At 43.2% G+C, this 15336-nt stretch overlaps 1 protein-coding gene across 6 annotated transcripts in view; it reads right to left on the bottom strand.

The window, feature by feature from the left end:
- Positions 1–13402, bottom strand: part of REPS2 (RALBP1 associated Eps domain containing 2) — a 301690-nt gene extending 288288 nt beyond the window's left edge. For 3 of the 6 annotated variants that reach the window (XM_073574114.1, XM_073574109.1, XM_073574121.1), the window contains exon 1: positions 13093–13401. In XM_073574114.1, the coding sequence (XP_073430215.1) occupies positions 13093–13293 (201 nt within the window). In that variant the 5' untranslated portion in view covers positions 13294–13401. Of the gene's footprint in view, positions 1–13092 lie in introns of all 6 variants that reach the window. The other 3 variants (XM_073574097.1, XM_073574104.1, XM_073574130.1) reach the window with 2 other exon arrangements.
- Between the last annotated feature and the right edge of the window lie 1934 nt (positions 13403–15336).

The raw sequence follows: 15336 nt of genomic DNA, 5'->3' as shown, positions 1-15336 counted from the left end.
CTTGCTAAAGTTCACAGCTGGGGGCTTGTATTCTCAGGCTGGAAAGAAGGAATGGATATTGACACCCCAGCCTAAGAATAGCAGCCCGCAGCTGCCCAGAAAATGCACATCTATTAGGTGCACCAATTCTGTAGTGGTGGCAAGTGGGGTTCATATTTGTGTTTGTGGGGTTGATGTCATCTTGGTATTGTCAGGTGAAATCAAGCTCATGGCTTAGTATTGGAGAGGAGTCTATAAGACACCTGTCCATTACTAATCCCATAGTTGTATGGTAAATAAAGACACAGCCAGAATAAAGTATTTTTATTAGAAATAAAACAAAACACAGTTTTCCATTTTAATTTATAATTATCAAACCATGTTATACTCACCTAACACCTAATTCGACCAAAGCCCTCTTTCTCCTGTAATAAATTAAAAATAAAAAAAACAACAGTATCCCTCACCTCTCCGTCGTTCTGTCCCATGCCGTAATCCATGTCTGGGGGATAAATAGTTTTCAACCTGGATGGTGCCAAGATGCAACCATCCAGGCTGAGAACCACTGGGGAATGAGCTGCTGCGAGTGCAGCGTCAGTGACTGGCGGTCATCGAGGTTACTGCCGGTCAGTGAGGCTGTGTTCCCAGCTGGGATGAACTTCGGTGACCTCGGGGAGATCCCCGCTAGCTCACGGTGCTAGCAGGAATCTCACCGAGGTCACCAGATCTCACCGTTCAGCCTGGCAGTGAACAGAGCGTCAGTGACCAGAGGTCACCTCGATGACGTCACCGCCGTTCACTGCATGCAAGTCAATGAGTGCAAGAAAAAAAAAAATAACGGCCCATGTACCATCCGTATGCTGGCCAATTCTTATGGACATATTACCAATCTGCATCATAGAACACTGTAAATGGTCCTGTAAATGATTGTAGAATAATAATTGCAGAGAAAAAACATATTGCATACGGATGTCATACGGAAGTTATGTGAGAAAAATAGCATTGTACTCACATGACACTCATATGGCACACTTCCTACTTTTCTGGATCAATATCAGAGAGAATTTTTTAAACACTAGTGGGAGCGAGGCTTTACAATGAAAGCCTGAGGGGCATGGCTCTGCCACTCCATAGGCTTATATTGTAAGGGTTCACTCACATCTGCAAATATAAAGTAGCTGAGATACTCAGCCAGAAAAGTAGGAGCATATCAGGCGAGAGTCCTACATTATTTTTCTCACATAGCATCCGCATGCCATGCAAGTGCTGTGCAGTTGTGCGCTTTTTTCCTCGCCTAGCATCTGTATGACATGCGAATGCAATCCATATGCAATGCGTTTTTAACATCAGCTTTTACATACAGTAACTTTCTATGTCATTTCATGCTGGTTTTCTAACTAATAAAAAAAACAATCTATATAATACAGTACATAAAAATATACAAGTAGATACATAGACAGATAGATTGAGAGCTAGAGTAAGGTTTTACTCACTCAGCTGCTGTTAAGGTAAGCAAAGGAAGCAGTTTTCATAAAAAATGTCCAGTCAGGTTTATTAGCTCCATAAACCTGCTTAAGCATAAGCAAACAACAGATAGGCTTCCCCAGTGAAAACAAGCAGAAAATAAACAGTCCATATAGTACTGCGAATTTGCCTGCTCAGGTCAGTGTCTTTAGCAAGCATACTGGAGGCCTCCACACCTCCAGTAGCAGACAGTGAATGTGACACTTGATCTAAATTTTATCTTCCAATCCATGCCCCTGGGTTGAAGATATGTGAGCAGTCATTCCTACCCATCTCTTTTGACTGTTCGTAAAACCCGGCCCAGGTATGGCCTAATAACTCTCTCAGCACTATATGTGCTGGAGCATATTTTCCAAGCTCACATCACCGAAGCTACCAACCACATTGATTCAAATCTTCCCTCAAGGACCCATCCGGTGGCAATCTTACAATAGATAGATTTATTGATAGATAGAAATATGTCAATAAGATACATAATCAGTGCTTTGTGTGTGTAATTTTGCGTAGTACTTGTATTTAGCTAATAAATAATAGAAAAAAATGGCATGAGATCCCCCTTATTTTTATTAACCAGCTGAGGGAAATAAGACAGCTGAGAGCTGGTCTTAATAGTCTGGGAAGTGGGCAATAAACATGGAGCTTCCCAGGCTATCAATATCAGCTCATACCTGTCTACTTAGCCTTTACTGGTTATTAAAAAAATGAAGTGGGGTTCCCCCTACTTTTTAATTACTAGCAAATGCTAAGCAGCCAGTTGTGGGCTGATATTAGTAGGCTGAGAAGGGGCCGTGGATATTGACCCACTCACAGACTAATAACACCATCCCTCAGCCACCCCAGAGATGGCAAATCCATTAGATATGCTAATTCTGGCGCATAGCCTCGGCTCTTTCAGCTTGCCTTGGTGCATTGGCAAGCAGTATAATAGTTTTGGGGTTGATGACAGCTGACATGAAGGCAAGGGGTTAGTAATGGAGAGGCGTCTACTTTATATGACACCCCCATTACTAACCCCGTACGTTTAAAGCAAAAGATACACAGAAAAAAGTCCTTATTTGTACAAAAGACTTCCCATTTTTTTAGTTAAGGTGTTTATAACATACACCAAATTTACTCAAGATACACTTCAATATTTGGCTTACAAAGTAAGGATTCTAAAGAAGAGTAACATAATGTATTTATTATTTTTTGCATGAGCCACTGTGGTAAACGAGGCGCATGTTAAGACTGTCTAGTCTAAGTTTAAACAGTCTAATTATTACATGGGTGTCGCATACATGTCTGAACATACTGCTGCAACCTATGCTCTGATCACTAAGTGACACTGCACTAATACCACAGTCAGGGCCGGCGTTAGGGGCAGGCAGCCCAGGCAGCTGCCTAGGGCCCCTGCTCCCCGAGGGGCCCCCAGGTAGTGGCACATCATGCAGCCGCTATGGGGTCCGTGAGGCAGGGGGGGCCCGGCTGCCCCCAGCGCCGACTCCCCCCGCCATAGAATTGAACTATACCGGCATCATAGATGCCAGTACAGTACAAAGCAATGATGGAGGAGAGAGCATCAGCTGATGCTCCTTCTCCCATCATTCCCCGCTCTGCCTCTGACACTGCGGGTGCGTGATGATGTCATCACGCACTCACTATATACCAGGCAGAGCAGCGGCTGAGACAGGAGCCGGGAGCAGAGGATTGTGGGTTTTTTTAATGTAACAGTGAGTACTAGACTGTGGGGCCATTCTTGGGGGGGCTGTGCTATATACCATGTGGTGCTGTGCTGTATACCATGTGGGGCTGTGCTATATACCATGGGGCTGTGCTGTATACCATGTGGGTCTGTGTTGTATACCATGTGGGTCTGTGTTGTATACCAGGTGGGGCTGTGTTGTATACTATGTGGTACTGTGCTGTCTACCATGTGGTGCTGTGCTGTATACTATGTGGTGCTGTGCTATATACCATGTGGTGCTGTGCTATGTACCATGTGGGCTGTGCTATATACCCTGTGGGGCTGTGTTACATACTATGTGGGCTGTGTTATATACTATGCGGCTGTGCTATATACTATGTGGGCTGTGTTATACACTATGTAGGCTGTGTTATATACTATGCGGCTGTGTAATATACTATGTGGCTGTGTTATATACAATGGGGAGTACATTATATTCTATGGGGGGCTGCATTATGTTATATGGGGGCTAGATCATATTGTATGGGGGCTTCATTATACTTTATGAGGGGGCTACATTATATTCTATTGGGGCTGCATTATACTATATGAGGAGGGCTACATTGTATTCTATGGAGGGGCTACATTATACTATATAAGGGGCTGCATTATATTCTATGGGGGGCTGTATTATACTCTATGAGGGGGCTGCCATATAGTCTATGGAGGGGCTGTATTATATTCTATGGGTGATTACATTATATTACGTGGGGTGGCTGCATTATACTATAAGGGGTGGCAGCATTATACTATAAGAGGGGGGCTGCATTATATTATATAGGGGGTGTAAGGTAGCGCTTGTTATTCAGGTTGGGGATACTCGCTGTGCAGCCAAATAACCAGGTCCGGCATGGGTTTTTCATAAAAACATCAACATAGTCCATGCGGTTTATTAGGCATCATAAACCAAAGCAGCAAGCAACAGTCTTACAGCAGACAACAGGATATCTTCATAGGGGAGCTCTTCTCCCCTTAGCCCTCTGGTCACACAGGCTGTGCTTTATCTAGCCAACAGGCTATACAGTCTCTCAGTTACTCTCCCGTGTCCGGGTTACCTCTTAGCTGCCTCACACTGCAGACGTCCGTTCCCTCCAGGGAACTGTCAGACACACGTTGCCATTACACACAGCGTCCACACGTGCTCTCAGGAAGGCAGCCACATCTTCCAGCACGTCGGCCCCACAAGACCTTCCATATGGACCAACTGGGTCCAGGCATTCACTCATGTGACCTTCCCTAGTCACCTTATATGGTCCGAAGCCATGCCCACCGGATCACATGGCTATGACCTCATCGCAGGACCTACAACCATACACACACATACTGTTTACTAGGGTGTTAGACCCACGCCCCTGGGTAGGTTTGTAGGTGGCTGGTTCCACCCATCTCACCAACCACCTGAAGGCTCTCCCTGACACATTGTAACAGAAACCTCAGCAGTACCTCTGCTGATCAATACATAATTAAGCCTTCATCCCAAGGCCACCCACCTTGGGATACATAACGGTCATTTAGCATCCTACTCCTATTACCACACTGGATATGCCTATACGCCCATCCTGAGACACCCACACAGCGCCCCCTAGCGGACACAGTGGTCACTACACCACAGGGGTTACATTATATTGTATGGTGGGGCTGCATTATACTCTGTGGGGTGGCTGCATTATGCTCTATGGGGTGGCTGAATTATACTATATGTGGGCTGCATTATACTGTATCGAGGACTATGGGGAATACATTACACTTTGTGAAGAACTATAGAGTGCATTATACTATGGGAAGTGAATTGTACTACATGGATGACTGGCGGCGTATTATACTATATGGAGCACTATTAGGAGTGTATTATACTATATGGAGGGCTGAACAGTGTATTTTAATATATGGAGGACTATGAGGAGTGTATTATATTATATGGAGGACTGAGTGTATTTTAATATATGGAGGGCTATGAGGAGTGTATTATACTATATGGAGGACTATGAGGAGTGTATTATACTATATGGAGGACTATGAGGAGTGTATTATACTATATGGAGGACTGAGGAGTGTATTATACTATATGGAGGACTATGTGGCGCATTATATACATTACATTATATGGAGGACTATAGGGAGTGTATTATACAATATGGAGGACTATGGGCCACATTATATTATATATAGAGCAGGGGTCCCCAACCACCGGTCCGCGGCCCAGGACCGGGCCGTTGGGGTTCTTTTGCCAATCCGCGGAGCTGCCGCAGACCAGCAGTAAACACTCTGTGGCGGCTCAGAGCACCCTGCAGATGCCTGCCCTGGCTGTTCATTATGACCGGGTGAGTCGCCCGTAGAGGCACGCAGCGCTCATCACGTGAACACTGCAACGCATGTGTGGCTGCATGCAGGCGGGAACACGCTGACATTGTTATGTGTCAGCGGCAGCGCTGTCTGTGGTCAGGGAGCAAGCCCTCTGTTTTCCCGCCCGTGGCCATAGTAACACTCACTGCAGCTGTGGCCCGACTGAAGCAGCAGGGAATGAAGAGCGGAAGAGAGATGTTTTTTTGTATATATGTATATGTGTGTGTGTCTATATGTGTGTATCTGTGTGTATGTTTGTATCTGTGTATGTGTGTGTATGTATGTGTATCTGTGTGTGTGTATATTGTATGTGTATGTTTGTATCTGTGTATGTGTGTGTATGTATGTGTGTGTATGTATGTGTATCTGTGTGTGTGTATTGTATGTGTGTATGTTTGTATCTGTGTATGTGTGTGTATGTATGTATGTGTGTATGTATGTGTATCTGTGTGTGTATATTGTATGTGTGTATGTTTGTATCTGTGTATATGTGTATATGTATGTATGTATGTGTGTATGTATGTGTATCTGTGTGTATGTATGTGTATCTGTGTGTGTGTATATTGTGTGTATGTATGTTTGTATCTGTGTATGTGTGTGTATGTATATGTGTTTATCTGTGTGTATCTGTGCATATATGTGTGTATGTGTATCTGTGTATCTGTGCATGTGTGTGTACTGTATCTGTGCATGTATGTGTATCTGTGTATGTATGTGTAAATGTGTCTTTCTATGTATCTGTGTATGTGTGTGTATCTGTGCATATATGTGTGTATGTGTATATGTGTATCTGTGCATGTGTGTGTACTGTATCTGTGCATGTATGTGTATCTGTGTATGTATGTGTATATGTGTGTCTTTCTTTGTATCTGTGTATGTGTGTGTATCTGTGCATGTATGTGTGTGTGTATCTATGTGTGTTTATCTGTGTGTATGTGTATATATATATATATATATATATATATAAATATAAAATTAAAATATATAAAATTAACTTGCGCTAATACCATGTATCCAGGTTATACAGGGCCACATCAGGTGTGAATGTAGCCAATGTAGTTAAATTACCTTGAACGTTGTTAGATTCAAGAGAGAGGAGTAGTGTTGGAGAGGGATATCTTCAAAAGAGCGATGAGTGTGAAGGTCCTTTCCAAAGGTGTTCAGTAGCTTAATGAAAATTGTCTCTGAAGCAAGAAGATACAATCTCCATACATGCCGCCGTCCCGGCCGGTGACTAGCGTGCAGATGGAAATGAAAAGCGGCAGGCTGTGATGATTACAAGAGCCACATTGTATCTCTATATATATAAATATGCCCCCCCCACCCCAGCTCCACCCCGCTGGGCCATGGAAGAATGGTCTTGCTGGAAGCCGGTCCCTGGTGCAAAAAAGGTTGGGGACCACTGATATAGAGGACTATGGGGCACATTATTTTATATGGAGGACTATGGGGCGTAAACTGTAGATGTGCTGCTGATAACATGATACTGTATGGGGACAGATTGATCCATTAGTGATTGTTCTGTCCCCATCGTTCTTTCTCAGACAGTGGAAAGAGGCCGGGAAACAAGTGTTGAACGACTTCAATATTGTCGATGACACTCATTTAGCGGTCTGAACTCAGCGCATGTAAATACAACCGAAATGTTTCTGTGTGATGTGCAATATGTTAGCATTTGGGGCCCCATTTTAAACTTTGCCTAGGTCCCCACTTTGCCTAAAACCGGCCCTGACCACGGTCTCTACTAGACACTGGCAAAGTGTGGCAGTTTAGCTTTTAAGATTGCTGAGAATAGTTGTCCCTTTCCTGTTCATCTATGTTTCTGCGGTGAGCTGGTATGTAATTAGCTTTCTACTTGGAGCCATGGGCAGCCTTCTATATGACCCCAGCTGACAATCTCAAGCTACCAGTTATTTAGTTAGTGTCAGGTAGACCTGGGCTCTCTGATACTTTGTTCCTGTGTGGTATTTCGTATAATCTGATCTGACTTCGACTTGTATTTTGACTACCAGCTTGTCTTCTGATTTTGCCCTAGACATGACTTCTTGGATTTGACCCTACATGAGAAACCGTCTTGCCTCTGATTAGACAAGGTCCATGTACATGGCTTAAAGTGTGAAGATTTTGTTCCTTATGCCAAGTCTGTGATCTTTAACAGATGTAACAACGAGATTAGAACATTTTCCACATAGTGTAAACTTTCACAGTACAGTTTAGAAGTTAAGTGACAATCGGTTATCCAATACTTAATTACTGAAAGAAGTTTCAATTAATGTTATAATATTAGAAGTGTGGCTGACACTGGTGCTATGCCTGTTAAATACACTAGAGGTGCACAACGACTGGTTACTGATAAATCTATTTTTTCTCAACAACGCTGGACCATGCCACACCAAAGGAACAACAAAAGACCTTCTACAAACGTCAACCACTTTGTGATATTGTGTCAAATATTAGAAGAACACTAAACAGGAATAGCATTTATGGAAGAATGCTATGAAGAAATCATCTGCTATCCAAATAAACACTGTAGTCAATTTCAAGTTTGCCTAAGACCATTGGCATGTTCCACAATGCTTTAGGAAAAATGTTCTATGGACAATAATGGAACTGTATTTTTGGAACAAATACACAATGCTATGTCTGGAGGAAAAGAACACTGCACATCAACACAAAAAACATCAGCCCATCTGTGAAGCATGATGGAGGAAGCATAATGATTTTGGCTGCCATGAACAGGGATGCCCTGTGAACAATGAGCAAAACAAAGACTACAAGTAAAACTATACAAAGTTTGATAAAGAAGATAATTTGCGTTTTGTAATGGCCAAGTTAGAGATCTAAGGCTGGTTTCACATTTGCGTTTTTTTGCGCTGTAAAAAAACGCATAAGTGCGCATGCGTTTTTTCCCCTATATTTAACATGGGTGCGCATACCTGCGCGCTGTCATGCGCATGTATGCGATTTTCATGCGCTGCGTTTTTTTGGGGTGTGCGATTGTATTTTCCAGACGCAGCATGTTGCATTTTTTGGTCCTGCAAAAAAGCGCATGCGCACGTATGCGCACGTTTTGCGCTAAAAATGGCCATTATAGCCTATGGGTGCGCATATGTGCGCATTGGCATGCTTATGTATGCGTTTTTTTGCACATGCGTTTTTTTTTTTACCATTAGTTTAGACAATGGAATTTAGGGGTTTGGGTAAAGTTAGGGTTAGTTAAGGGGGTTTAGGGTTAGGGTTAGGGTCAGGGTTAGGGTTAGGGTCAGGGTTAAGTATGGTTTGGTTAAGGGTTAGGGTCAGGGTTAGGGTTAGGGTTAGGGTCAGGGTTAGGGTCAGGGTTAGGGTTAAGTATGGTTTGGTTAAGGGTTAGGGTCAGGGTTAGGGTTAGGGTTAGGGTCAGGGTTAGGGTTAAGTATGGTTTGGTTAAGGGTTAGGGTCAGGGTTAGGGTTAGGGTTAGGGTCAGGGTTAGGGTCAGGGTTAGGGTTAAGTATGGTTTGGTTAAGGGTTAGGGTCAGGGTTAGGGTTAGGGTCAGGGTTAGGGTCAGGGTTAGGGTTAAGTATGGTTTGGTTAAGGGTTAGGGTCAGGGTTAGGGTTAGGGTCAGGGTTAGGGTTAAGTATGGTTTGGTTAAGGGTTAGGGTCAGGGTTAGGGTCAGGGTTAGGGTCAGGGTTAGGGTTAAGTATGGTTTGGTTAAGGGTTAGGGTCAGGGTTAGGGTTAGGGTCAGGGTTTGGGTTAGGGTTAAGGTTAAGTATGGTTTGGTTAAAGGTTAGGGTCAGGGTTAGGGTTAGGGTCAGGGTTAGGGTTAGTAAAGTCATGGTTTGGGTTAGTGTGAGGGGCCACCTAATGTTGGAAAAAAACGCAAACGCGGTAAAAACGCACTAAAAACGCATACAAACGCATAAAAACACTGCGTTTTTTTCATGCATGCTCATAAAAATGCTTGAAAAAAACGCAGCAGTTGTATGCTTTTGTATGCGTTTTTTCAATGCGTTTTTTTGCGGGAAAAACGCGCTGCAAAAAAAAGCAAGTGTGAAACTAGCCTAAGCTTAACATTCATGAGATTTGAAAATATTGATTAACTGACACACATTTGAAGGGAAGAATAGTCATAAATACAAATCTGATTTGCTTGGTGGCTGTGATTGCTGTAATAGGATGATCTGCAGGTTAAGAAATTCAAGGGTCTACTCACGTTTTTACCTGTATTGTGAATATTTACTCAATGTGCTCAACAAAACTCATGAACAGAACAACTGCCTATGTGCTATTTGTTAGGCTTGTGATTATCTATAATTGTAACACATTTCTTAGTAATAATTGCAGGACTATGGGGCACAATAGACAATTCCAAAGTGCTCAGTTACTTTTTCTTGCAACTGTAAGTTTTCACATTGGGCATCCATGCAGTGGACATTTTTTTGCACAACTTTAAAAAACCTGGATAACCTGCTTAAATGCATTATATGCGTTTAGGTTAAAAAAAACAAACAAACCATTCTTTACACATTCTCACTGGGTGCAACTCTGAGTCTCAGCAGCTGCTCCTCGCGTCTGTCATTGACCACAGCGCTGTTGTCACCTTTACAGCGAGGCAGCCGCTAAGTGAGCTCAACGGTTCTACCTGAGTTGACGGAACAAGGCGCTGCTGCAGACACCAAGGCTACATACCCACGATGAGCTTTTGCTGAGTTTTGGAAGCTGCAGAATTTCTGCACCTATTATTTAAATTAGGTTAACTGTGTGCTTTTTTTTTTTTACATGTGCTTTTATTGTGTTTTTGACGCTGCGTTCCTGTCTCTTTTTGGTGTGCCCTTTAAAAAAAAAGCTGTTTTGTTTTTCATACTTCCTATAATCTGGTTTTGACAAAACTTCATTGATAAAGTAAACTGAGGATTACAAACATTTTTGATGCGCTTCCACAGCAGAGATGCACAAAAAACCCATGTGCGCGATATATTTGTGATTTGCCACAAACATCAATCTTCATCCCTCAAAAAGGCACCATTACGCAACATGACTGGCAAGTAAATTATGATAATAAACAGGTGAGGAAAAATAGGACAAGACAGGTTATGTGGCTGCCGTGATTAATTTTTGTGGTATTGTTGTAGCCATATCATTAGCATGATTTCCCAATGTGATCCCCCCTCCTAAACATATAAACTGCACAGGAAAATTACTGAAAGTCTAGCACTATATGGAATTGGCTATGGGGCATTTATCACCTATGCACAGCATATGTGCTACTTTTCGAATTGTTGAAAATCTGACTTCTTGGCTCCCCTACTACGCAAGAAAACTCAGGTGAATAGAGCTGTGGTACACATGCATGACAACTATTCTATATAAAGGGTTGTCCCTGATGTCACGTAGACAGTAAGTCTGCCAATCAGTGCGCTCATCGGCTCTGGAGAGGTTGTTGTGTCTACGTTGACAGAGCCGCTTAGCTCACCGATTGGCTCCCACACTATCAACATGATGTCAGCGCCACAGTCAACGCCAGACACCGGGAGCAGTGACGGGAGGCTCGCTGATAGACCAGGGGAAGGCGAGTACAGCTCAGTTTGTGTCCTTATAGGAGATTGTGCGTACAGCTCAGTTTGTCTCCTTATAGAAGGCGAGAGCAGCTCAGGTTGTCTCCTTATAGGAGAAGGTAAGTACAGCTCAGTTTGTCTCCTTATAGGAGGTGAGTACAGCTCAGTTTGTCTCCTTATAGAAGTAGGAGAGAGCAGCTCAGTTTGCCTCCTTATAGAAGGTGAGAGCAGCTCAGTTTGTCTCCTTATAGGAGAAGGTGAGTAGAGATCAGTTTGTCTCCTTATAGAAGAAGGCGAGAGCAGCTCAGTTTGCCTCCTTATAGGAGGTGAGTACAGATCAGTTTGTCTCCTTATAGGAGAAGGTATGAGCAGCTCAGTTTGCATCCTTGTAGGAGAAGGTGAGTACAGCTCAGTTTTCAGTTTGCCTCCTTATAGGAGAAGGTGAGAGCAGCTCAGTTTGCCTCCTTGTAGGAGAAGGTGAGTACAGCTCAGTTTGCCTCCTTATAGGAGAAGGCGAGAGCAGCTCAGTTTGCCTCCTTGTAGAAGGTGCGTACAGATCAGTTTGCCTCCTTATAGGAGAAGGTGAGAGCAGCTCAGTTTGCCTCCTTGTAGGAGAAGGTGAGTACAGCTCAGTTTGCCTCCTTATAGGAGAAGGTGAGAGCAGCTCAGTTTGTCTCCTTATAGGAGAAGGTGAGTACAGCTCAGTTTGTCTCCTTATAGGAGAAGGTGAGAGCAGCTCAGTTTGCCTCCTTGTAGGAGAAGGTGCGTACAGCTCAGTTTGCCTCCTTATAGGAGAAGGTCAGTACAGCTCAGTTTGCCTCCTTATAGGAGAAGGTGAGAGCAGCTCAGTTTGCCTCCTTGTAGGAGAAGGTGAGTACAGCTCAGTTTGCCTCCTTATAGGAGAAGGCGAGAGCAGCTCAGTTTGTCTCCTTATAGGAGAAGGTGAGTACAGCTCAGTTTGTCTCCTTATAGGAGACGGTGAGAGCAGCTCAGTTTGCCTCCTTGTAGGAGAAGGTGCGTACAGCTCAGTTTGCCTCCTTATAGGAGAAGGTCGGTACAGCTCAGTTTGCCTCCTTATAGGAGAAGGTGAGAGCAGCTCAGTTTGCCTCCTTGTAGGAGAAGGTGCGTACAGCTCAGTTTGCCTCCTTATAGGAGAAGGTCAGTACAGCTCAGTTTGTCTTCTTATAGGAGAAGGCGAGAGCAGCTCAGTTTGTCTCCTTATAATAACCTGCAGCTAGGATATTCATTTACAAAAAGGTAATAACCCCTTAGGTATATGAGACGGATGTACGTCTAATAAACACGCAATGCACTGTTCTCACTGGGGACACTGGACCCCCGTGCTTAGGTGTTAAATATTGTTTTGGAATAACCCCATTAATTATTAAGTAGCAGCGTACGCTTTTTTCCCATTTATGCATAAATGTGTTTTCAGGTTTCCAAGTTTGTGAAAGTAGAGCGTATAGAACACAGTACAGCTAGAATTTTTTTTTATGAAGTCTGGGCACTAATGTAAATCAATAGTAATAAAAACAAAGCACAACATAATAACAGTGAGAGCACTCTCTTCTTTTTGCCTAATAATGGCACATAATAGGCCTCTATAAATAAATCAGACAGCGACAGAAACATGGATTTTATCAATTTGGTTATAAATAAGCTACATTTTGGCAAAGCAAGCATATCCTTTATATGCCACTCAGCAACATGAGCTACCTGGTAAAACAAGTGCATGAAGAAGAGGCCTAACTGGTCAAGTAAGTCAGTAAAATTCCAGGCGAGGTCACGAGAGCGCAGCCTACAAGCTTGACATTGTTTACTAGCATTTATGGGACGATATCACCGTAAATGTTTTAGTCCTTTATTTCCACTCCTAAAACGAAATAAATAAAATTAATGAACAACTATCGACAAAGTGTTAAATGAAATCTCCACATAACCAGTGAATCAATGCGAGGGATGGCCTGTGTCACCATTTAGGACTCACCTGGTGTAAAGTTTCAGCTGGGAGCTTGGATGCCATGAATAGTTCTGCCACCTTGCTGCTATCTGCTGCCAGGAGTGAGGATCCTTCAACTTGGCACAAGGAGAAAAGCTCAGAGTATCGTTTCTGCTCATTGTCACTAAGGGGTAGGTAGAGTCCTCCAGCTGCTTGACCAGCAGACACCACTGGAGGTCCTGGATCCATAGATCACTCCTGTATGAAGCTCTTGAGTAAGAAGCCCAGGCCAGTAAAGAGAAGCACTGCCTCTCTTCACTTTGTATGGTTGTCACTCTCTTCCTGTGCTTTCTCAATAAGAGGTAAAGGAGCTGAAAAGAGGAGGTGTTACTACTGCAGCTGGAGAAACATCCCCTCTGCATTGCTGCTGCTGGCTGTCCACAGCTCAGCATTTTACTTATGCAGGCTCTCTGCTGCCCCCTGCTGCTGAAAGACTCAAAATGCAACTGAACAGTGCTGTAGACAGATGTTCTTCGAAAAGCACAATCTAGTTAAAGGGAATTTGTCATCAGATTTTTGCTACCACTTTTGATGAAGGAATTGTAAGGGATTTAGTAATGGGTGAGCACTAAAATGCTCAGGTGCCCTTTGTTCGGGTCAAGCAAATTGGAATACTCGGGTACTCGGACAGAACAACGAGCCCAATGTAAGTCTATGGGAGACCCGAGCATTTCTACCGCGATCACCCCCCCCCCGGGGGTCCTTTTAAGGTCTAAAAACCTCAGAAGATGATGGAAACACTGCTCAAATGACAAGGGGACATCATGGGGATCACCCCTGAAAACATTCCTGACTCCTACCTAGTTCACAGCTTAAAACGATGTTGTCAGAGTTTCATGCCATTTTTACCGGTGCACCAAAAAACATACCAAAACGGAACCAAAACGGATTTTGCTGGGAAATATTTTATGTTACATCCCTTCCAGGTTAATGACTTGTATATAAGGCAAAATAATTAACCACAGACCAAAATGTTCCTCCCCCACTTGGGCTATGTTCAGACACAGCGTTTTTGAAGCATTTTTCTACTTTAGCATTGCTTTCAACCAAAACAAATGCATTCACTGGGAAATGTCATTGTAACATTTACAGACCCATCTTGTTTCATTTATGAAGGAGGGACTCTTAAAGTCACAGGGCCTATTTTTACAGGGACATCAGACAGCATTAATCTGCTTAAAGGGCCATTATTAAACAGTGGGTCTCCTAAACTGTTATAGCCTATGCAGTGAGTGGATGGGCTGCCAAGAAATACTATGCACCCCAATACCCCTTTCATGAGATGTCCAGGAGGGCTTCCCTAAAAAATGTTGCATTGAATGCAAAGCCTGCCCTGCTGCCAAGTCAATTGCACCCCAATAAGCCTTTGAACCCACATACTGGATGGGCACAGGAAAATCCACAACACATTATTCATTTTTTACTCCCATTCTGTTTTCTTATGGATTGACTGCAAGGTCTGCCCTGCTACCAAGTCATATGCACCCCAATAACCCCAATCCCCCCTTGGAAGAAACATGTAGGAGGACCTCTTAACAAAAATGTCCCATTAAAAAGGAGCGGGTCTCCTAGACTTGTAATGCCCATACACTAAGTGTGTTGGCTGGCAAATATGTTCCCCTGTGGGGTACACTTCAACCTTTTCCATAACAAGTATTTAACGCCCAGGATTTTGACAATGGCTGTAGCAGCACGGAACACGTTAACGCTGGTGATCTAGTGATGATAAAATGTGGAGGAAGGCCTGATTAAAAACTATGCCCAATTTAAAGGAGCGGGTCTCCTAGACTTGGAATGCCCATACACTAAGTGCATGGACTGACAAACATTTCCCCCTGGGGAAGTAAAATCGTTAAAAATATTTTATGGGCATTATAGACACCCTTGCCAAAAATTGGACTGGCTGTAGCAACACAGAACGCGTTAACCCTGTTGATCGAGTGGTGGAGAATGAGGAGACATAATGATAAATCATACTGAAATCAAACAAATAAATAAAAAATGTGAATCCAACTATGAAAGAAAATAACAAAAGGGAGGGGAGAACACAGGTTCATAGATATGAAGCCAGAATGTGTTCAACTAGATATATTTGTCCCGAGCAACAGGACAGAGACAGGGATATAAATAAAAATATAATAGGATTTCAACTATTTTTATATTTGAGAGGTATACAGTAGGTCATAAGAGGATTTTCCACAGATAGGAAAAATCGAAAATATAAGAATAAAT

Source organism: Dendrobates tinctorius, unplaced genomic scaffold (genome assembly GCF_039654945.1).
Source record: "Dendrobates tinctorius isolate UK_male_01 unplaced genomic scaffold, ASM3965494v1 ptg000007l, whole genome shotgun sequence".
In the NCBI taxonomy this organism is placed as follows: domain Eukaryota; kingdom Metazoa; phylum Chordata; class Amphibia; order Anura; family Dendrobatidae; genus Dendrobates; species Dendrobates tinctorius.
Note: the sequence above shows the minus strand (reverse complement) of the source record. Positions and strands in the feature narration are given on the sequence as shown.